A 24442-nucleotide genomic window follows, 5' to 3' on the forward strand; every position below is an offset into this window, starting at 1 on the left:
GCCCAGTGTAAAGCGCTCCTAATGTGTGCATCTCTTTCCATCCTCCCTACGCTTCCTTTTTTTTTTTCTTTTTTTTGCGATGCGTGGGCGTCTAACTCGCCCAGATTCTCAACTTCTTGATATAAGTGTCCGAGAGTTTGCATTGATTGAGAGCTGCGCTCTTAGCCAAGTGACTACGTTAAAGACAAAATAAAGAGCACTGGTCTAACCCTAGTTTGGATGGGCTTGCACGCATAACGTTGGCTTAACCGACGGGTAACGTTGAATTTCAAAAAGCCAATTTCAAGAGGCAGTGTGCAGTACAAACATTTACGGCACCAATTCGCCCAACAATGTTATTAAAAGAGCTTTCTTTTGTGTCCTACTTTCTGCATAATTTCGTTGTTCTCGTCTTTCAAAACGTCTTTCTTGTACGTATGTTCAAGCAGGTTATTGTTTTCAGTTGAAAAGGCGGCTTCTTTCATGTCTTCGCAACACTAGAAGTAGCTATAGAGTGTTTTTAGCGGCGATTCTTTTTCTCTCTTAATCTGAAGAGAGAATTTGACATTCACAAATTGCTCGTCTTCAAAACACCTCCGGGGCAATCGCATTAGTCCTGCTAACTTTGGCAGCAGCTAACAATAGAAGAAACAAAGGCGGCCCTTTCAAGTTTCCTTAAGCGGTCAGTCGATATTCGAATTCCCTCCAACTCGCTTCGCTTTTGTCTCGGTTACCATTAGACGTTGCCACTCGAAATTTTTCGAGGCTAATTTAAGGACACATAGCGAAAAGGCTAGGCCGCGCATAACAATGCCCTTCTTACAGTCTCTGCCTCTGAGTGTCCTTCACATATCTCTGTACCGTGAGCAGGACACAAAAGCAGACCAGCCCTCCTGTAAGGCTGCAGGCCATTCTGTTCGCTGCAGGGACGGATTTAGCCGAACGTTCGAAGAATACTGACTAGCTTTTAATTCTGTCCACAACAAAGTCGTACTTTGCGAAACATCTATGCTAGTTTGGCAATAAGATTTTGCTTTTTAATATTTATTTTATTTGTCCGTGTACAGGCGCACATGCAGGCTGGTCCTGGGCAAGATATTTATAGGATATAGAAAAGCTCCATTTGTAGTTAATCAAGACGACTGCAGTGCTGACATTGAACGAGCAGTCGCCGCTGTTTATGCAGAAGTATTCGTGGCTACAGCAAGCGATCAGACTGGAAGAAATAGATACTGTTGAGCGGCCTGTTGCGAGCGCAGTTTTGATTTGTTCTTGTTATATGATGTCCAGCTAGACGCTTCACTTGTACCTGCGACGGTGCACTGATAGTAACCTTGCGCCTGCCGCGACAGGGAAGGCCGGTGTGCGCTAATTTAGGAAATATACTGTTTGGTTTGCTGTTGAATATGTTTCTAATTTAGCGAACGAGCAGGCAATGTTGTGTAAGGCAGGCATTAGGAGAACATTACCGGTTCCGATAGGGAAATGACGCCAGTCGTATTCTTCGACAGCACAGGTGTGCGGGTGCCCGGTTTGAAATAAAACGCAAAAGTATAAGGCTTCGTTTGGTTATTGTTTAACTACTAAGATTTCTTTTCGCTTTCTATTTGTTTTTTGTGTTTTATTTTTGCCCATGGGGACTAGGAGCCTACCAGACACGTCGGAGCTTTTGCTCCTGGTGTCGTCGGTTATTTCGGTAGAAATAGACATTTCTTAGCTGTTAATTATTTTTGAGTGAGTGAGTGAGTGAGTGAGTGAGTGAGTGAGTGAGTGAGTGAGTGAGTGAGTGAGTGAGTGAGTGAGTGAGTGAGTGAGTGAGTGAGTGAGTGAGTGAGTGAGTGAGTGAGTGAGTGAGTGAGTGAGTGAGTGAGTGAGTGAGTGAGTGAGTGAGTGAGTGAGTGAGTGAGTGAGTGAGTGAGTGAGTGAGTGAGTGAGTGAGTGAGTGAGCGAGCGAGCGAGCGAGCGAGTGAGTGAGTGAGTGAGTGAGTGAGTGAGTGAGTGAGTGAGTGAGTGAGTGAGTGAGTGAGTGAGTGAGTGAGCGAGCGAGCGAGCGAGCCTTAATGGATTATATGTGCGCATAGTTGGTCCACGCTTAACGCCAGCAGTCATTAAGCAGCTCTCCATGAATTTTTCAGGATATCCAGCCAAAATTTTGTGGTTGCGATAACTAAAACAGGTAAGCTGCTCTTATCTCCTCTTTGCCAATGTCGACCATTAGTCAGGACTGGCGCTTAGGTAGGTGATTTTGTAAATTTACACAGCTGTATGCAAGGAAGTCGACTTGAGCGCATGTGCGACTATACATGCTCAAAACATAACTGAAGTTGTATCATTTGCCAATGCCACGACCCACAGCCCCCCCCCCCCCCCCCCCCCCATCCAAAGGACACGAACTTAGGGATCAGTGCCTGCGAACAGGTTTAAAAGTCATAGAATAAACGCCACTAATTAAAGTTCAATACCCGCGCATCCATGCATGCGACCTTTCACCGCTATTTGAAATCTCCTACATTCGCCACTTTTCTTCTTGAGCTTTTCACAGCAAGCAGTCGCGTTCCATATGCATCGACAGTCAAGCCTGACGTGTAGGCAGAATCGCTTCAAACGACGGACGACATGACGTCTTAAATATTTGGTAGAACATGTTATTAGGCCCAAACGAAACAGCGTACAATGCATTTATACCGTTCACGTGAGCAGGCGTAAACTAAGTTAAAAGCAGCAATTTGCATGCAGTTTATGGTCGAACTTACACTATCTAAATCGAGAAAGCGCGCTTCGCACTCCGTATTCGTGGCTTTCATGGAAATAAGGCGCATTATTTCCTACATTTAGTTCACTCACAATTCAAAGCTGTGGCCCGTGTGTAAGCTTAATAGGCATAGTCCTAAGCGTCAGACACGGAGATAAAGGCTACTACCTGGCTGCATTGACTGCGTGATATCCAAAGTAAACCTCGACGAGTAAGCAGCGGTGTATAAAATTAGATAGCCTCGAGAAAAATACATGGGCTCGCATGTTCAATTAGTTAAGATTATTAATTTCTTCAGCAGTAGTACGGACCTGTGGTTCGAATGCACATCTGAAATTTACCTCTGTGTTTTCTAATGCGAGCAGGGGTGAGTGTCGTTCAACTAATGTTGTTTCGTGCTCTTAAAGTCTTGCTTCAGACAAAGAAAGCTCTTGCAGACTCCCATGGGGCTGTCTATCAATAGTGGCTGATGAGGGAGGGAAAAAAAAAAAAGTTGTTTCGCGCAGATTTCAACAGAAGGGAAAAAACTGAAGCCGTGTAGAGATGCACGAGCCGCCGCATGCTGCGGAAGTTTGGAATCTGAACAGGACGCGATGTCTTCATCCGCGTTACCGGAAACTGCTTTCCCGGAGACCGGGACGGGCGCGTGCCGCCTTCCTGACGCATCGTCTGAGAGCGATGCTTTCAGAAAGAGTTTTCTTGGGCCCTCTTGATGGGAGTTGCCCCTGCGTTAGGAGAATTTCGAGACCATAGCAAATTGTGGGGCTGTCAAGTGCGCGCTTGCTTGAACGAGAGGAAACAAGACTACATACAGGTGCTTCTTCTCACGGATGTGACGCCCCCTCTACCACGGGAAACCAGCCTGTCGGAACGGCTTGCCACGGGTTAAAAGCATGACGTGGCTGACTAGGCTGTTTAGAAGCATTACGTTTAGTTTCGTGGCTACTGTGAAATATCAGTGCGTTAGCTAAAGTGGTATGAGAGTGAATTAAGCGTTCATCATCATCATCATCAGCCTGATTATACCCACTGCAGGGCGAAGGCCTCTCCCATATTTCTCCACTTAACCCGGTTCTGTGCTAGCTGCATCCACTTGACCCCTGCGAACTTCTTAATCTCATCCGCCCACCTAACTTTCTGCCGCCCCCTGCTACGCTTTCCTTCCCTTGGAATCCAGTTTGTTACCCTAAGCGACCATCGGTTATCCTCTCTTCGCACTACATGTCCTGCCCATGTCCATTTCTTCTTCCTAATTTCTACTAGAATGTCGGATAACTTGAGTTATTTCTCTGACCCACTCGGCACGCTTTCTATCTCTTAATGTTACCCCTACCATTTTTCGTTCCATAGCCCTCTGGGTTGTAATGAAGCGTTATCGAGACGCTTTAATGCCCGATATACTGTGTTTACGGTTGTCGTCTTGCACGGGTGCGAGCAATGGCGTCAATTCGTACAGTTAACATCCCGACGTTTAGCCCACAGCGACAAAAGTGAAATAGCGAACTCTCGATGCAACCAGTGCACTACCGACTGACAAGTTGCATCGAGAGTTCGTTCCGCTTCGTGTTTCAAGAAGCGCGGCACAATAAATGCCCGAAAACAAAAATGTCTAAAATGCAGCATCTCACGATACCTTTTGATGCCATTTACGTAAACAATGATTGTAATGGAAAAATAAATATCCAGCCTCACCTTAGTGAATTGGTGCTTTCACTATAAAATTACAGGTACATCATTCCAGTCATTTTAAACCCTAATGAAAAAGTTGCATGATGCAAGGCCTCATAAAGGCTTTATCATACGATGTCAATTATCATACAAATGCTTTACAGTGTCACACATTGTCATCATTTTGTATGATATCTTTATGAAAGTGTGACATTTGCATGATATTTGTATGACATTATACGATAAATCCTGTATGAGGCGATTCGCACTATACATCGTTTTTTCAGTATATAAATGCTGAGTAGACAGCGAGTTGGGCGATCAAGAGCTGAGTGAGCATGTCAAGTGGAAACAAGGAAAAAGCGACAGACGGAAGCGGAGGTAGCATACTCCCCCCCAATTCATGTTTCTAACTTCTGGGTCCCAAATCTCGTTTTAGAAGGGCACTCATCATGAGCCGGGACCGAGAGCACCCTACCGCAGGCGTTCATAGAGGCGGAAATAAATACAGCCTGGAAAGCAGCTGCGCAATTGACGGCATCGCAACTGCAGGTGTACTACGCGTACGCAAGCTAGGCGAGGGCCGGCCTCTGGAACGAGGTCGGCGCAGTGCAGCCTCCGCGCGTAGCATAACTTCCGTTCCGAGGGCACCACAAAGGAGACGGGGCCAGCGCGCACTGAGAGGTGCACCGGTGTCTCTCCTATTTTCACGCCGCTTCCTTCCCTTTTTTACTCAGTCGTGATCACGCCACGGGGACCGGTTCTTCCTGGACAGAAAATGACCGCCATACACGGTGCAGCCTCTATTATACGAGAACAGCGGTATTATATACGAGCCCAGTCACGAAATAGCTCGCTGCTGGCGTCAGACAACGAAGAGGAAAACAGCACGCAACGGGGTGGGGGGTCTCGCGTGTGCAAGTGTAAGGGAGGAGACAAAACATTGGGGACGACAAACAAGCAGCTAGTTGTTGGGGCCACGATGAAAACAAGGACAGGATGCCGGCGAGACACATGCTGGCATGGGGCTCATGTTTCATCACGCACACTGCCCGTGTTTTTTTTTTTCTTCTTTTTGTGTGTGTGTGGATCACAAGCCAAGAGCGACTAACATATACTTTTATGCAAGGCCGCATGGTAGAATTGAAATCCGGGGCTTTTTTCTTTGTGGTTTACGTGTCTCTTTAAACATATTTGCCAGATCGGACGTCGCTTCTAGTGTCAGTCGAGCCTATTTACCCTTATATTTGTCCTTTCAAACAACTAAAACAGAAACCAAACTGGAGGGAGCCCGAACCAGCTAAAGCATTGCCGAGCTTTAAAGCCAATTAAATATTGTCACGACTGAAGTCACAGGGAGCCGTGAAGGTACACGTAGCCGACGACCCGAGAATAAGGTCGGCTTGTGGTTCCGATCACAGAGTCCAGCGCCAGCGCGCCGCTCGTGCCAACAACCGCTTCGTCGTCGTCGGCACCAAGCACGGCTGTCGCGCGGCGCTAGGCACGTGGCAATATAAATAAAAGGGGGGCAAAAGCTTAAGAATAAAAAAAAAAAACGTAACACAGAACGCCATGATAGGAAACAAAAGATGGCAGCATAGTGTAGCGTTTAGGTTTTCTAGTGTGTATAGCCCGGAGGATTCGCGGTCTTCATGATGTCACGGCACGCAAGCGCGGCACACCGCTCGTTACGCACTGCACATTTGTGGAGGTTTCCACATCTAGGCGCGAACACTGGCGCTGAGTGTTATGGCGCGGCACACGGCAAAATAATGCACCTACATACTTCCTCGAAAGTAAGGTTTTTAATTTCAGTATAACTAGCTCATTGCATGCATCTTATGATGCGCGAAGAGGATGCACATTTTACTGCCACGTCCTCGTGCGCGCAGCGAAACAACGCGCAAATATACAAGTAAACAAGTAAGCAGCTACTAGTCCAACACACAGCGAACTAAAGGTACATAAAGAATATGTTTCAGAATACCCGGACCCGCTTGTGATGGAACTCTATGCAATCCGCGATGTTATGGAGGCCATAAATAAAATAGATTCGATAACAGAAGCCCACATCTATACAGACTCCTTAGCCGTCATAAAACAACTGAAGAAAGTGACGAAGATGCTATGTGTTACCCAGGAAATCCACGCACTCAATAAAAAACAAAACAAATATAAGCATCCAGATACATTGGACACAAGAAAATGTTGAGAACGCTGAGCAGAGAAAAGTTGACCACCTCGCACACGAAGTTCCAAACACTAATGCGCCCCCCACCAGGCTCCCTTTCGATGCCCGCTCCGCTGTTCCCATCTTAGCATCCTCTTTAAGGAAAAGTACACGTGCCCTCATTCCCCCGTGTACATTCCCACTCCCTCGTAACTTAACGAGATTGGAGGAGGTTTCCCTTAGAAGGATAAGAGCTGGGGCGGCCCTTACCCCATCGGTAAAATGCCTATGGGAATCGCAAGCAGACATCGGACCAACGACATGCCCGAAGTGTTCCACACCAGCTGCAGAGGTGGATGTTCGCCACCTGCTATGGACTTGTGCAGGGACAAGGGCATCAAGGACACAGGTTCTGCGCGAAGTGGGACTAACCACAACAAGGGAAGAGGACTGCTCTAAATGGCTCACCGACAACGCTAAGAGCGGGAGCCTGCTCCGGTTCCTCACGGAAAACCATTTACATGAGTTTATATAATATGCCTTATGGCAAGCTTGCGTACAAAAAAAAAAAAAAAGAGTAAACAAACAAACACATATATAGTGCCCACATGCGGGCGATGTGATGACATTTCCTGGCGTCCCGCGCAGCAAGAAACTATCGCCTCACTCCGCAGGAGGCTACTATCTGCAGGGCGTGGAAGTGGTATTGCCGAATATTTGATGCTCGGGTGTTACGTTTCTATCTTTCTGCCATCATTCTTAGTGCACAATTATTCCTTTATTGTTCTATATCCCTACTAATATTATTCTATAGGATAATAACAGGGAGATAGCAACTTCAAAGCGAAGGCCAGATTCAGAGCGACGGGTGATTGTGTGAGCAATACAGCTTTCTGTGCATGCTAGACTGCTTTCGCAACCACAACGCGGTTCTGCTTTTTGGTCCGTATCGATAACGGTCGGTCGCCTATCTAAAACAATGCGCACGACCGTAACAGAGAACCACAAGGTAATGGACGCGGGGAACATGGCGTTGTCTATGCTGCCTCTTGAATCTCAGCACCGGTAACTTAAATGTCTAAATTGGAGGGTTCAGAGCGATGCTTGGAATTAGCGGCTATCCATGGTTGGCTCTTCGAACAACTTGGAATCAGCGACATGTGCCGCAGATAAAAAAGAAAAAAATACCTGCCTAAAAAGAAAAAAATACCGCTGGTATCAGTAAGTTAAAAGCAAACCTTTTACGCACTCGAAAAGCTCTTTGCTGAGCAGATGTCGAGATGTAAGAATTTATCAAAGAAGTTTTTTTATCTGCATGCATTTCAAATGAAAGCTATGACTTCTGTTACATTTGCTTTAGTTCAGGTATGCGCCTAGCTCAGTTCAGGAAATAGCGGCTCAAAGATAGGTGCACAAACCTTTCCTCTCAGAACTCCATTATAGCAGCGGTATTACAAAAAAGGGTTGATAATTGGCAAGGCAATGCCATACCAACGGCGACTTCTAGATGGATGCAAGGCACCTTTCCTTTTCTGTATACTCTCTCATCGCTGCCTTCCCTCCGTTAAAGGTGAAGTTCGAGCTGCGATTAGCGCTTTGGATTTATTCTGGTGTAAAATGATAATTGTTCTGTGAGAAAAGCAAGACCGCAGTAGTTATCGCACTAATGTGGAACCTTGGACCCCGTCAATAGGAAAAGCGTTAAGGTGAGATAGAAAGTGTCAGTCCCTTGTAGTGGTGGTCTCCTACCCATTCTATGGCTGTAGAACTGTGAGATGTATATATATATATATATATATATATATATATATATATATATATATATATATACAAGTGAAAAATTCCTTCATACTGTTTCCAAGTTTATTTCGAGTCGACGTTTCGGCAGGAGCCCTGCCTTTGGAAACAGTATGAAGCCATTTTTCACTTGTATGTAACCTCTAGCAACCAAGTACGTCTATTTACTTATGCTTTATATATATATCGAAAGGAGTTGGTCGGTCGACCTCCATCCTCGGTGAAAGTAGGCAACCAGAACCAGCGCTATTTAAAACCCATGCTTTTTATTTCTTTCAATACCAATCTTTCCAAGAACCTTTTTTCAAGCTGCGCAAATTGTCCACTAAAAGGCAGACACTGTGTCATACAATAGATCAAAGGCCTTTATTGGCACGGTGCGATCTTCCGAGAAGCCCTGTTAACCCCTGATCTCACTACACTTGCTTTTCGCTTCTCCGTTTATTCTCCTCCGTACGTCACAGCGGTCCTTAGAGACGTCCATACACCGTTCTGCGATGGCGGGTGTATACCCGCTATCGCAACATTATCTAGCATTGGTAACCGCTTCTTCGAGCGTGCACGCAATATTAACAAGCATTCAACCCCCCTTTAGACCGTGCATGAGGAAACGAGCTCCATTCAAATTCGCTACCAATACTTCAGTCGCTAACCAAATGCGGAAGATACCGGTTACGAATGCATTCGGTCTACGCGTGTGATGACCTTGAGCTTTCACCCATGTACTCGCCCCTCCAATACATTACGCAAACAGCAACCAGTGAGCCATATACAATTTCACATTTTCCTACTCGATAAATATGTGATCCGCCTTTTTGCGTTGGCCACAGCAGTGCAATTAAGGCAGCTAGCAAAAAATCCGCTAAAGCTAGTCAGTCGCAAAGCCCTCACAATATGCAACCGCAACAGCTGCGTTTTTCAGATTTCTCCGAAGATGACAATGTTTTCGGAATCGCCGCGAGTTCACCGCAGTACTTTTGAATAGGCGTATTGACGAGGGCACTTATTAGACTCACAAATTCACTTCGTACGGATTATCGCAATCGCACATTGAGAGCAACCTCTCATAACGTATGTTCCGGCGCCGATGCTGGCCGCATGCAAACGCTAGCTTAACTAACTCACCCTCCGCAACTAACCACGCGTCACATGGCATGAGCCATCAACACCCGATAGACGCACCCTAGACGTCTTGCGTAAGTTCGGACGCTGTGGCAGCGAAAGAGGGCGCGGACGACAGCAACTCTGACTTTGCTACAGGATGGTGGACGAAGGCTGTTGCGATGCGCGTCTTTCTCGCCGCCTTCTTTTTCTTTCTTCTCTACTCTTTCTCTTCTGTCCGCACGAGGCGGCAGAGGTGGCTCAGCTACAGAGTCAGTAGCAGGCCCGTGCATTTTCTTTTCCTTCTTCCTACAGCCACAACAACAACGAGGAAGAAACACGTGCACCAATAGAAAGCAAGGGGCCCGATTTGAGAAAACGCGAGCGCACCAATTTGCATGCAACACGTTCTGCGAAATTCGTCAAACCGACACTGTCCCCACCTCGATAATAAGTTGCCACTTTGGCTGCATGCCTAATAAATCTGAACATGTAATCCCGATTATTTGGAGGTCACGGAAGAGGTAGAAAATATATCATGCACCTGATGTTACGACGTCGGTGCGATACCGTAACATCCGGTGCATAATATATGTTGTCCATCTTCCGTGACCCTCAAATAGTCGGGATGACATATTCAGAGTTATTACGGCATGCAGCCAAAGTGGCAACTTGTTATCGAGGTAGCGTGAGTGTGGGTCTCGCACGAATCTCGCAGAACGTGTAGTATGCACCTGATGCTACGACGTCCGAGTACTATGCGATGCCAATGCACGTTAAAGACCCCCAGGTGGTCGAAATTAATCCGGAGCCCTCCACTACTGCACCCCTTTCTCTCTCTCTCTCCTATTTCCCTCCCATCTTCCTCCATTCCCTACGACGCGGTTCAGGTGTCCGCAGAGCAAATGTGACAGATACGGCGCCTTTCCTTTCCTGTAAACCAATTTTGATTATTAATTAATATTATGACGTTACGACGTCGTATTACACTTCGTTGTTTTACAAGCATCCTTTCTTTTGAAACGAAGTATGATGGTTTCTTCTTTCTCCGCCTACACTTCGCCGGTGAATTCACGAAGTTTTAAACGCGGTGAGAATATTGCGTTAATCTATTGTGGCACCGTTACTATATCGTCATAATTGCCGGCAGAAATTTGGCTTGCAGTTTTTTTTATTTTCCCCGACGTTTGCACACAAGAATGCAAAATTAAAAATAACTGCTTCAACAAGCGCTGATAACTTTTTAAGGAATATCCGTTTACTTCTGAGTAGTGTCATTCTAACCTCTTCAACAACGTCTAAGAATTCAATGTCATGTAAGTTTTCGCAATTAAAAAGTTCTTGTTGCGAATATTTCCGCAGTATAAAATAGGCACTTTTACAGCTCAGTGTCCATATATTTGCAGCTTTTTTAATGACGTCCATAGAACAAAAAAAAAAACGATAAAATGTGACGCTGTGGTTATAGAGAGAGAAAGAGAGAGAAATAACTTTATTTGCCCCAGATGTCGTGAATTAAGGCAGGTGGGTCCTGTGTGGCCCCCAGGTGGGGGCGACAGCCTCGGCCCACGAAATAAGTGCAAGTTGTGTGCTCTTGTCTGGCTTGGTAAGGAGGCAGGAGGGCCCTTGGCGGGTTATTTTCGCATCCCCAGAGGATGTGCGCTTGAGTGGTGGTGGTGGTGGTGAAAACATTTATTATTATAATACATATAGGTATGTACACTAGGTGGGATGCCTAGACAGGCACTCCATTGGCGTTTGCCGCAGCCCGGGCGCGCTGCGTTAAGACCTTTTGGGCCTCTAGGGTGCAGCAGCCGGACAGGGTCGCCTACCAGTTCTCTCGGGTGGGGTTGGGGATAGGGGGCAAAGATGGGGTTTTCTGGCAGGCCCACACCATGTGGTAGATGTCAGACACCTCCCCACAGTGCGAGCACAGCCCGTCGAATTGCGGATCAAAATGTTTTAGAATAGCCGGGCACAACATTGTATTGGTGAGCAGGCGCAGGAGCACCCGCTCGTTAGCCTTCCCCAGCCCTTTGCACGGGGTGGGAAGAGTTTGGTGCGTAGATCTGTAATATTCACATATTTCTTTAAATTTGTACACAGGGCTGAAATCAAAATCCCGGTCCGCGTCGGGTCCCGTAGGAAATGCCCGGAGAGAAAGCGCGCGGGCGGCGGCGTCGGCTGCCTCATTCCCTTGGAGACCTTGGTGACCTGGAGCCCAAACGAGAGATCGGTACGCGGGATCCGAATCTCGACTGCAATTTTTGTATATGCGGTAAGCTAGAGGAGCAGTCCACCCTTGCTGGACGTTCCGACAAGCCCCTCGCGAGTCGGTTATGATGTATTTGGAGGAGGAGTCAGAGGCTGCGAGGACGATGGCAACCTCTTCTGCGTGTGTTGGTGACTGGGCCTTGAACGTAAGGCCATCTACTGCTTTGCCCTTGTGGATGACCGCGGCTGTGTACCAACCCCTAGGGTTGGGGCCGGAGACATCCACATAGAAAACTCCTGGTTTGCTTCCATAATGGCGGTCCAAGGCTTCCGCCCGCGCCAGACGCCGACCATTATGGTCCTCTTTGGACATGTTGGCGGGGAGAGGCCGCACATGGAGGGCGCGTCTCCATTTTTCGGGAATGCGACATCTCTCCTCTGTGAGTTGGGTGTGTTGGATGAAGTCGGGCAAGAAGACGGCGACCCGACTCTGTCTTTGTTAGACGCGTGTACTGATTGGTGAGGTGGGCCTCCCGAAGCTCCTTGAAAGTATTCACCACACCCAGCGCCATGAGACAGCTGGTGGAGGTGGAGACCGGGAGGTCCAGTGCTCGTTTCATGATTTTACGGAGGATAACTTCGAGAGTATCCTCCTCCTGTTTCCGCAGATGGAGGTAGGGAGTCGAATACAAGATTCGACTGGTCACGAATGCGTTCGCCAGCCGCAAGGCGCCCTTGCATCGTAACCCACCGCGCTTGTTGGAAACCCGGCGGACCATGCGGCCCACCTGGTCCGCCACCTGCCGGAGCTTGGCGAGTATTGTGTCGCATCGTCTCTGGTTGTGTATAAAGAGCCCAAGAACTCTGATTTCCTTAGATTCTTGAATGGGACCGCTTTGCAAGGTGAGATTGATTTGAGTCGAGCATGAGCGCGAGGGGCGCAGATGCACGAATTCAGATTTCTGCGGTGAGCATTGGAGACCACAGCCGCGGGCATAGCGGTCCACTATGCTAGCAGCCGTTTGCAGGCTTGTCTCCATGTCCCCCAGACGCCTTTTCGTGGTCTAGAGGGTGATGTCGTCGGCGTACAGCGCGTGCTGCACACCTTCGACCGCACCCAACAGAGCAGGAAAGCGCATCATTGCAACGTTGAATAGCAGAGGGGACAGCACTGCGCCTTGCGGAGTGCCCCTCGTGCCGAGAAAAAAAGGTCCGTGTTCTTGATCCTGTATTCGGATATAAGACAGTCTGTCTGTGAGAAATTGTTTGATGTAGTTGAAAGTGTTCGTGCCGCAGTGCGTTTGACTCAAGTGCGGGAGAATGACCTCGTGTGTTGCATTGTCGAATGCCCCTTTGAGATCCAGGGCGAGGACGATTTTGTCGTTTCTTGTGCATGTGATGGGGTTCAGTATTTCGCGGTCGAGTTGAACGCTTGAGTGGCGGGTTCTCCGTGGTTGCAATTTGGACATGCGGGGTAGTATTCCCCGTTAGTAATTAGTGATAGCCTGGAGTGACTAAGAATTGAGTGTGTCTATAATCTGCGGAGCAGGGTGGCTTGTGTTCGGTCGAGGTCGGGGTGGGTTCTGAATAATGCGGGAATGTCATCTGTAGATTGCAATGCCATTATAATAACGGCGACCACGAAACCGGTCAGAAGCGCGTTACCTGAAACTTAGTACACCGTGAAGTTAACGCGCTTTAGACTGCACTATAGGATGGACCTATAGTGCAGTCTGAAGCGCATTAACTTCACGGCGTATAGGTCCATCCTATAGTGCAGTCTGAAGCGCGTTAACTTCACGGCGTATAGGTCCATCCTATAGTGCAGTCTGAAGCGCGTTAACTTCACGGCGTATAGGGCCATCCTATAGTGCAGTCTGAAGCGCGTTAACTTCACGGCGTACTAAGTTTCAGGTCACGCGCTTCTGATCGGTTTCGTGGTCCCCGTTATTATAATAGCATTGCAACCTGCAGATGACATTCCCGCATTATTCAGACTGCACTATAGGCCCATATGTTCTCACAGTTTTGGGTGACAGGTGAAGGAGAGCAGGATCCTTCCCTGATGGAGCTGGGACAGGTAGGTCACCGCCGCTTGCGGCGGGGGATAGCCTGCCACAGAATTTTTATCTGTTGTAGGCCGTCATTGCACCCGCCACCGTTTCGGTCGCGGGCGACGGTTGTTGTTGCGGCGCGCGTTTTTCTCTTCTTTTTCTTTCTTCTCTGTTTTCTCTTCTGTCTGCACGAGGCAGCGGAGGTGGCTCAGCTAGAGAGCCAGTAGCAGGCCCGTGCATTTTCTTTTCCTTCTTCCTGCAGCCACAACAACAATTCACAGTTTTGCTGACTTTTGAAGCTGGGAGCTCAACACGCTTTTGTCACATGTTAACACAACACCTAACTTTGTTTATTCGGCTTAGCACACTATGGTAAGGTATGGTACAGTACGGTACGGTGTGGCACGGTACGGTAAGGTATGGTACGGTAAGCGTCGCGGGCATCACGTTTTATTTTCCTGCTGGTGAACACGAGTATTTTTTGTTACAGGATACAACGCCGACGACCAACTACGCTATAGCCCATCAAACTCGGTCCATCATTGTCGTAGGAAAGAGCGTTTCGACAAGTGTCCCAAGTAGATGAGGATTCGAAGGTATGGAAGAGGAGCTGACACGCTCAAAAATAGTTTGTGGTTGCTACTGCGGATTATACAGCGTTGCGTAGAAGCAGCTCCACTGCTTGCAAGCTCATCACATTTCATCACGTCGGCAATTTCTATACGCCCCAACGACTGTGTTTCGTAGGCCGCTACGCCTAGAGAATTGCAGTAGCTAAAGTCGGATGTCTTCAGGACTACGTCCAACGCTTACATTATGTAAGCCTCGTGCATAGTTCGCAATAAGTGCATGCTGCCGCGTCAGAGCGTGATATTAACCGCCGCTATATATTCCGCTACCTGGACATTTGTTTTCTCCTTACACGCTATCTCAGACACTGCGCCTACATCATTTTTTATTGTTCCTCTCATTCCTCTCATGCGAACAAGGAACTCCCGAGCATCGACAGCAGCTATAGACTCTGCCGCCAGGTGTAGTAAGTACAGTCGAATCACGCTTCAGCGCCTCAACAGTCCGATACGTTAATTATGTATTCACGGGCTAAATGTTTCTCAATATCACCTTGAAGAAGAGAAACCTGATCGCTCGGCATTCTCAACGGAACACTAGTACACCAACTAGAGCAGAGGCGGTCCCACGCAGACCCATGCGGAGCCCATTCTCTTCGCCAGAGTTTTGCAACGTGCGAACACTGCCACGTGCCAAATGCCGTGTCACCGGTACGACGTGTACGGAGCTCCACCACCAGTGACCTTCAGATCCCGCTCCCTCTCTTGACACGCAGCAACTTTTCTATCATGTCTTCCTTCCTGTCATTTTTGTTTCTTGCTACTTGGTTTCTTGTGGTCTTGCTCCCCTGGCATTCCTTTCGCTTCTTCTTCCTCTCTTCTTATCAATTTCTTTCATTGTGTACTCGTTTTTTCTTCTTATTCTCTCATTCTTTTGGGGTATGGTCTAATAGTCATTTCTTTCGTCATGTCACCTTCTCCGATGTCACTTCGCTCTAAAATCGTTTTTGGTACCGCTATACGGTGCCGGCCTGTCTAACACATTTCATCGCCGTCTTCAAAACTTGCGTCATGCATTCCGTGAGAGCTGCCTTGCACCAGCATGCAAGGCGAGTAAGATAGGCCTTATAGCCGCTTCTAATCAGGACGCCTTGGAGAAGGATTAGCAAAGACTTGGCAGGAGCTCCAGATCTCTCCACCTCTCTCACACTCCTTGCGGCGGCCTACTTGTAAGCCTATCATTCCCTGTGTAACATCTTCTTCGAAAATAATCTGCATATCAACTACTTTAAGGATGGCTGCAAGTGTAGGGATATGCCGGAGGCCATAATATTGGCCTTATGTCAGCCTAACAATGGCCCGACGGTGGCACTCAGATGCAACTGAATATGACACTGAGAAAAAGCTTCACTAATCTTAGTAAACATTTATTAGAATTTTTTGTGTATATTTGCCCTTCTCCGGCAACAAAATACGCGTTTATCGATGGAAAAATTTTCATTTCAAATGGCGCCACGGGTCGGTTCAGATTAGCTACTTTCTTAGCGAAAAATACGGCTGTCTTTGTTTTCGAACAAACAGCGTTGCAATGTAGCCTGCGAGTTGCGCTTGTAAAATTTACCGTCGACGTATGCACTGAGACAGTGGCTGAACACAGCGGCGCCTGTATTCTGTTTTATTTTGTTTTTGGCTTATAATGGCTTCGTTTTTGAGAAAAGCCGCCAGTTTCTAATTACAGTGCGGTATCTCATCGACACAGGCCAACTTGTATTTCTCCTCTGCGTCGCTTGAAGGCAAATGCCTGGCAAAACAAAAAAAAAATGGTGTCCCTCCTTCATCTCTGTCCTGTCGTTTGTTATGGATCCTCGCCATACTTGCGGCGTCGGCCTACTGTCATGACACTCATGACGTCGTGGTCAACCGTCTTCCGCCTGCAACGGCCGCCAGCAGCCATGCCCATCAAAGGAAGCCCTCCATCCAATAGCGTCGACCGCGGTTGTTGCAGTTATTATCGAGGGCAGCTTATTCCGTGGCGCTACAGCGGAAGCTAGGCACAAAAGGGAAGGAGACGCGCCTTTGTGTCCTTCCCTTTTCCGTGCCGTGGCGCGTATTTTTCGGAGTAGGGGTGCGGTGGTGTGTAGGATGGAGTTGGAGAAACGGTCGGTAGGACCCATTCTCCACGGGACGTGGCCAAACGCCCGTCACCTTCTCTTTCCTGCCGGCCCTTCTCAGCAGAGCCACAGAATGTTGCCCTCGAATACAGTTTCACTATTGTTTGACGCTATACATGGTTAACCTCTGTCACCGGAATCAGTCGACGGCGGCCTCCTTTGATGGGTATTTTCCACTCCGTTCTTGAGTTATATCCGACTATAGCAGGTGCAAGCTTGACCATGACTTCCTGGCAGTATGTGGTCGCTGCTTTTTGGAAAACACTGGCTTCGGAGCATTGCTCACTTCGTTTATTTGAGTTGTTTGGTTTGTGGGGTTTAACGTCCAAAGCAACTCAGGCTATGAGAGACGCCGTAGTGGAGGACTCCGGAAATTTCGACCACCTGGGGTTCTTTAACCGATTATCCAAGTGGTCGAGTCCACATGTATCAGCTCATTCAGGGTGAAGTATTCTTCGTGTCTTACTTCATGCGAGTAGAACACGCGTAGGATTAGGTATTCTTCGCGTTCCACGCGATGTGCCGATTACGGTTCCGATTAATTGCGTTGTCAGTTACTATTCAGCGCTGCTGGCAGTGACGTCACGACAGATAGCTGAAGAGTAACCTACGTCCCTTGGCTCTCGCTTCCAGTCCGGCGCTGACAATGACGATCCTAGGTGATAAAGAACGAGGAAAATAAGTATAGATGACTGCCGAGATACAATGGCCCCGAGGCACTCCTCGGTGCGTAAACCAATCACTTCGTGCAAGATGATCTTTACAGCAGACTACGCTGACCCTGTCTGCTTGCTGCTGATGGGAACCCGATAAGGCAAGTTCATAGGCGACTGGCGACGCTCTTACGAACGTTGCACTTTCCGCACGTGCGCGTCATTTGACCATTCTCTTCCTCTTTCTTAATTTTTTCTCGCTCTCTATCTAGGAGTTATTTCCTTGGCGCGCTCATTCCCGCGCTGAGTCTCTCACGCGGAACCAGCAGGCGTTTTTCTTTTTCCTCGTCCCGAGAGCGGACACAGAGCAGTTCGCCGCAACCGGCTGCTTCGCTCGAATTACGCGCGTAGCGGTAGTCTAAAGGGTCATCTTCTTAACCTACAACAGCTGCACTAGTGCAAAAAAAAATAAAAAAAAATCACTGAAGGTATTGGAGACTCGTTGCTCTGGTGTAGCTGGTGTAGGTTAAAAAAAATGGCCCTGAAGGCTCGCATTTCAGAAGCTGTCCAAAGCGCTGAGGGTCGCGGCATTGATCAACGTCAGTAAACGACGTGCGGCCGAACGGGAACACCGTGGACACAGCGTAGTCGTAATATGGTTCGAGTACGAACTGAACGCACGCAAGCGGAGGGCTAGAGGCGAATGCGGCGCTACAACTGTGTCCTCACTGTTCAAGAAAATATCGCACGCAACTATATGAGAGCAGAGAGAGCACACAATCCAATCATTTACGAATGATTATTTGTGCGGTGCCGTTGCGTTTATGAGAAACGCATAAAACGAAAAATGCTTCTTCAAGATAATCAGTAAGCTTGCCAGAGGGTCAACTGACAAGTCAAGGTCATTTATAATTCGTCCCCGGAGTACATATGTGAGCAGCTGATCACAAGTCGGCAGCCAACACTATCTGCTTTTGAGGCTTGTTTTGGGGTATGTAGGATATCCCCGGCGTTCGCTAACCTTGGCGGCTTCACAGCACTGTCAGAGTTAGCTACACTATGCAGTAAGGTCCCACCTTGTGGCCTGCAAACTTTTGGACGACCTTGCGCGTGCGCACTTCAGAAGGGAGTAACAAAATTTACAACAAAAAAAATGTGTACAAAGCAAGCAAAACAACTACTCAATATGTCGACAAATCGAAATTATAAGAAAAAAAAATATTACACGATTCGCTGTTTATCTGCCGGATTTGCAGTTGTTTTTGTCGGAAAATGTCCCCGCTCTGTAATCGCCTATGGTCGTGCAATGCTTCTGTACGATGCGCTTGCTTGTCTTTGGGTCCCACGCAACAAGGACAGCTCGCACGCTGCTTTTCGAAACCAGTTGTGTTCCAGTGGGCGGGCATCAGCGGAAAGACAGAGGTTCGTAATGGTTCGTGTCTGATGGCAAAGGCGTGGAAGACACATTGCAACATTTCGTGTTCTCTCTTTCTTTTTTCCCATTTACCCAAGCCACTCTCTGCTGCAATCCGTTCCATCCGGTCGAGCAGGATGATCGTCAGCGACATGTTTTCGTCAGTGTTCAGTCAGCGAACCCCGCGTGCTCGCCTGGAAACAACACTTTACCCAGCAAAGCCACCTTATGTGAAAGGCGCGGGTGAGGTATGGCAACACGCGGCCACTATAAGCAAAACCGGCCAAATTCTTTTCTCGCTAAAAATACATTCTGCGGTAGCAAAATGTGTTTGCTTCTAGAAAAACTCGATTTTAAGAAATTAGATTCAACTGGTAATGCCAAAACCTAGGTGATGATTGTCCTTAGTTCCATAATACAACATTTTGGGCGAGTTGGTTACATACATTCATTATTACAGCGCAAGGACGGCACGGAACAAGAGGAGGACACAACAGCGCTGACTGTCAACTAAATTTTATTCGAGACCAGTAGGGTTTTTATACCGCCTGGCTAAAAGGCTCAACAAAAGGCTAAAAGAGCACAGTGATGATGTCGCACGTGTTGCTACCTCAGGCCACGTAGCCAAACATTGCAGGGACTGCTGCGCAGATGATGATAGTGACAATCAATGTGAACCTATGTACAGGCAATGCAGTGTCATAGGGAAACACCACCGAGACGCATTAACTAGAGAGATTATAGAAGCTTGTATGATTAAAAGATTGCAGGACGATTGCATAAGCGCACCATCATGGCATTGTCCCAGAAAGAGGTCAATTATCTAGAATGTGAAATCTGATACGTGTCGGCTAATCTTCATTCTTGTACCCTTGCACATTCCTGTTGCTATTCTAGCATGTTTCCCTGTTTTGTTTTGTTTTTTCGTTTCTGATCGCCAGGCGGTATAAAAACCCTACTGGTCTCGAATAAAATTCAGTTAACAGTCAGCACTGCTGTGTCCTCCTCTTGTTCCGTGCCGTCCTTGCGCTGTAATAATGAATGTCCTTAGTTCATTGCGGCGTAGCATATATAGCATCGAAGATCTGCGCTGAGAAACTACCTTGACGTCGGCGCGTATTGTTTGTGGACACGGCTGACATTGGCGACACCTGCATTTTCTCGTACTTCTGAAACCTTGAAGACAAGGCTTTTTTTACGCAGCATCCTTCATCGTTAGAATGCAGGTACCTATTAATACAGGAGAACTTCTCTTTGCCCTCGGTATTCCTCAAATATAGAAAGATTTAGCATACCATGATCCGCGATCCGCCACCGCGACCCTCTACCGCTCGTGGACGGGGTGCACAAGCTGATTGGTTCCGATGCAGCAGGTCAATGTGCCAACATCAAGCATGTGGCGCCATCTATCGTCATCAAAGTGATCTGGGCATGCGCAATGGAACGCGCGGTGGTGGATCACGGTAGCGGATCGCGGTGTGCTAAATCTCTCTTATATCTCGCTTCTTTATTTTTTTTTTCTGAGTGCCACAATAGACTAGTACCTCGATGCAGTCGACCGCATATTTCATGCCAACATAACACGCAGATACTGGCGTACGTTAGCAAGGGAAAAAAAAATTAGCAAGCACTTACAGCAACAGAAATAACCAGCGATTCCAAAACAATAGGCGGAACATAATGTGTACAGTCAAGAATAGCAGTTTACGGGACGCGGATTCGCTGAAAAGTATGCATGTCTGCGCGTCCACAATGGCTGGTCACTTAGCGACAAGAGAACCTGCGTGTGTGCGAAGTGATCGCTTGGCGCGCGAGTCAAACAAGATGCGCAATCACGAAAGCCTGTGTTTTAACGTTATGGGTTAGTTGTTCTTGTTTTTCTTCAACCTATAGCATTCTGGGTTTTTCAACGTCTATGACGAAATATTCGATAATTTATGGGTGTCGAGAAATATTTTCCTTCGTTTCGTGTTCTTTTGTAGTTTTTCCAGCCATTCCCCCATCCGTAATGGTTTCATGAAATGAATTTTCGAAAAAAATTTGATCCGGAGGATGGGTCAAGCATTTCCCTTCATGCCTGCAGAGCTTTCATTGGCATCTTTTTATAATAATGCAGAAAAAGAAATCATATCTCAGGAGCCCGCGTACCAAAAGCTCTTTTTATCATGGCTGCACATGCATGTAGGCACACTATGCAGACCACATATTGTCCTTCAGAAATTAAAGATGTGTTCAAGAAACACAGGAAATTCTCATCTCTCTTGCATACCGCTTTCGTTCACAAAGGTATATATCTTCAATTTCTGCTTTTTTTTTTATCCTTAAACCACGTTTTGTTTCTTCAGTACATTGTTTCACAGATAACGATTCGAATGATATCCACCGCATGAATCAGCGTCTCGTCCACAATTAACGCTGACCCTGCTGAATCATGTCCACCTCTGGATTACACTTGTACCATTATCGCTCGCGGAGACAATCGAGATAGCATTCCATAGAGTGGCGCGGATAACTGATAAGGCAGAATTTCGAGTGGCTACAAAGATATGCCTTGATGAACCTGGTGTGCTCGCTGTTCAGCTAACACGCTGCACAAATAATTCCAAACTTAGCGTCCACAAAGATAACTTCGACATAATACAATCGATAGCAATGGAGCTCTAGCTTTTTTGTTACGTGTTATTAATAATACGGGACAAAAATAACGTTAGAGTTTAGCACGCATTTTCAGTAGCCGGTCTTATTCGCGTACTTCTAAAATGGCGAGTCCATTTCAGCCGCAGAAAAGCCTATCCAGCTGTCCTTCAACTTTAGATTGGTCTAAATAACTCCACATATACGACAGCCTCCCGACAATTTATTCCGAGATGGCAGCAACAGAGGGCGTATGACTTTACCAACATCCGCTCAACCCAACGTCGAGAGAAAGCTTAGAAGGCAACAGGGAGAGTTTCACGGTCATCCAAGACATGGCCCTAATTGCCTTCGGCGTCGTTTAATCATCACTGCAGAAGGATCTAAAGAGCGTCCTTCCAGTTATTGGCGACACAAGGACGGGTCTTCCGGTTTAAGTAGCATCTGACCTCGTGCCTACGCACGGCGAGACGCGCCGGTGCAGTCGTTTAGATACGCAAAATGTCTTGCATGCATTTTGAACCCAACTCTATTTGACTTAGAATTATTTAACCCCGACCGCCCTCCTTTACTGTAGAAAGATTCTCCTTGTTCTTTTACGCAGATGTCGTCTTAGACCTGCTTCGCAACTCTCGCTTCTCAACGAATTTGGCACAAGAGGTCAGTGCTAAAAACTCGCGTTAAAGCCTTAAGCAAACAGTCAAGCAGCACCACTTTTTGCATTCGCGTCAAGGCAAATTGCGTTTCGCAAAGGTCAACGGCATTGACAAAAGGACCCATTCATACGCACAACCGTTTGAATTCATGTGACAACGAAGCGGCACTGTAGGTTCTAAATAGAATTCTTGGTGTTCTTCCACGGGCCTCGAGTGTCCGTACCAGGCGGCTTGACATCACTCTGACTTCCAAGAACGCACTTTGTTTAGAACCTGATCCGTGATGTAATTATTCCGCCATAAATATAGCCAGAACATGTATGCGTGGACATTATGGAATACGTGCGCATTGTCGGCCTATCAACTTACGTTGTATACCCATTAACTCTCATCGTGGTTCTCTGTGAACCCCTTTCATTAAAAATAATACGGTGCAACACACGAGGACAAAGAAGGCACACAAACGACACTAGCGGCCCCTTTTTTTGTGTGTCTTCTTTGTCCTCGTCCGTAGCTCCGTATTATGTTTTAATCAAAATGTACACTCTAGCCCAAACATGTGTTCTACTGTCAACAAAATTGTTCACTCTATATTGTCATTGGTTAGGAACTCATGTGCAAGGTATACATCCAAATCAGCATGTCTGATATTGAAATTTTTAGTGTCACGTGTGAAATGCAAAACATTTAGGTGTTGTATCATTATTACGTTATGCTATCATAATAACTCCTGAATTATGTATGCACTGAATGACGGCCAGCGCAGGGTCCGTGATTAAATATCCCGTCTAACGACTCGCCATGTTTTATTGAGAAAACAATACTATACGCCAGGTCTAACCGCTCGTCGCTGTGTACCGTGTCCCTCATTTAAAAAAAAAATCAGCCTACCATGACGTTTGAATTCACGTTACCCCTATGCCACGGGCAGGAACTGCCAACTCGGGTAGCTCCTGTCATACGGGAGGGTGAGATCAAAATCAGCCTGCCAAACCGTTTGCAATCTCGTTACCCCTACGACACGCAGCCGCGTACGGGAATAATGTAGCAGGCAGAAGGAGCTTCTGTCGTTGCTTTTGCAATTCATCTAGGGTTAACCAGAGCTAAACCATCACTGATATTTTTATTATGGGTGTACTAGACGCCTCAATGGGTATTATTGGGACTTCATGCGGCGATTAATGTTTCAGTCGCAGCAGAACCGCACAGTAATCACATACGTAACAATGCATCTAGTTGCGCAAGTGAAATTCACGGTTCACAAACCTGGGTTGGACTTCGGGGCTCCAAGTGGTGCAGGCGATCTTGTAGCCATCCCTATTCCGGAACGAGCCACTGTCGTCTGCTAGCACGCCGATGTTAGATGACATGGTCGACCAACTCTTACGGCGTCCTCCTATGCGCGAGAACATGAGTCTGAAATTCGTCTCTTTCCAGCTCTTTCGCCTCCTCTCAGCCCTGACAACAAACGCCGGATGCTTCTATCCACGTTGTGTGCACAGCGTCGATTAGATACCGGTGGGATATCCAAAACACGGAAGCGGAACACATCCACCGCTTGTGTCGTCCGTCGTCTGCAACACTCGCACTTCGTCGTCTGCAACAGTCGGGCTTCGTCGTCTGCAAATGTGCACGCAGTCCACGTATACGCAGCACAGCTAACACAAAAAAAGCAAAACAGGTTACGAAATATTTTTTGAACTGATTAAATCATTAAGGTTCAATCAAACGTGACAGATGAACTTTAACAAAAAAAAAAGGTTGAATTCCAGGCGCGGAGTCGTTACGCGGCGTCGCTCTCGGAGGAGCGATGCCAAGTGCGCGGCTGCTGAGGCGCGTTCCGGTTTTGAAGGCAGGTTGTTGGCGCGCCGCACTCGATTCTTATTTTGCCTTTGTTTCCTGACAGCGGCGGCGGCTGCGCGCCAACCGGTAGTGACGTTTTGGTGTGACGTATCGGAAGCGGTACTCTTCTTTTCCTCCTTTTTTTCTCTCGCCTCTTTTCTTCCTCTTTGCCAATCGACGCTCTGGGTTCTGGGTCCTCTCCTCCTCCTCTTTTTGATATTTCTCTTTTTACGTTGGAGGAAGCGGAGAGCGAAGAGAGCAATATGCGGAACAGACTGCGTGGAGGCACTAACCAGAAATTATGGGCTTTCTTAAGCTCTCACGTTTATTTGAGGCTCTCAGTAGCGGATAAACAAAGACGTGATGGCTGCACGTAAGAAAAGAAATAGACACGCAGTGAGTTTAAAAAGGGGCTGCATATATTTTTGGACCTGGTGCACTGACCCAAAGGTGTCTGTTTTCATTATTTCTATTCATGAGTCAGCTTTTAACGGGTACAGGCGGGAGTAAACGAGCAGGCTGAAAGCAAGTGAGCGCATTAAATGACTAGAAAAAAATCACCGCTTCTGAAAATACTGTTTTACAGCCTGCATTCTTCTGCCTATCTCGTTTCCAGTGTTCTCTAGGAAGCAGGAAAAAGAACATTCCTCGTGTGGCTGACCCTTATACCGTCTGGCCGTAAAAGCTCGCCTGCTCTCACGAAGACGGTTTATGCGGGCCGGTCAGACCGGGAGAGGTGGGCTCGCCACTCCTGGCTTTTAAGCCGAG

General features: G+C 47.3%; 1 protein-coding gene across 2 annotated transcripts in view; it reads right to left on the bottom strand.

Moving 5' to 3' along the window:
* LOC146179375 (monoglyceride lipase-like) overlaps positions 1-23711 on the bottom strand; it is a 62780-nt gene extending 39069 nt beyond the window's left edge. Inside the window, exon 1 of one of the 2 annotated variants that reach the window (XM_084579002.1) lies at positions 23099-23711. In XM_084579002.1, the coding sequence (XP_084435128.1) occupies positions 23099-23244 (146 nt within the window). In that variant the 5' untranslated portion in view covers positions 23245-23711. The remainder of the gene's footprint in view (positions 1-23098) is intronic. The other variant, XM_084579001.1, reaches the window with a different exon arrangement.
* Positions 23712-24442: the final 731 nt, after the last annotated feature.

Source organism: Amblyomma maculatum, chromosome 9 (genome assembly GCF_055883805.1).
Source record: "Amblyomma maculatum isolate TAMU_Amacu chromosome 9, ASM5588380v1, whole genome shotgun sequence".
Taxonomy (NCBI): domain Eukaryota; kingdom Metazoa; phylum Arthropoda; class Arachnida; order Ixodida; family Ixodidae; genus Amblyomma; species Amblyomma maculatum.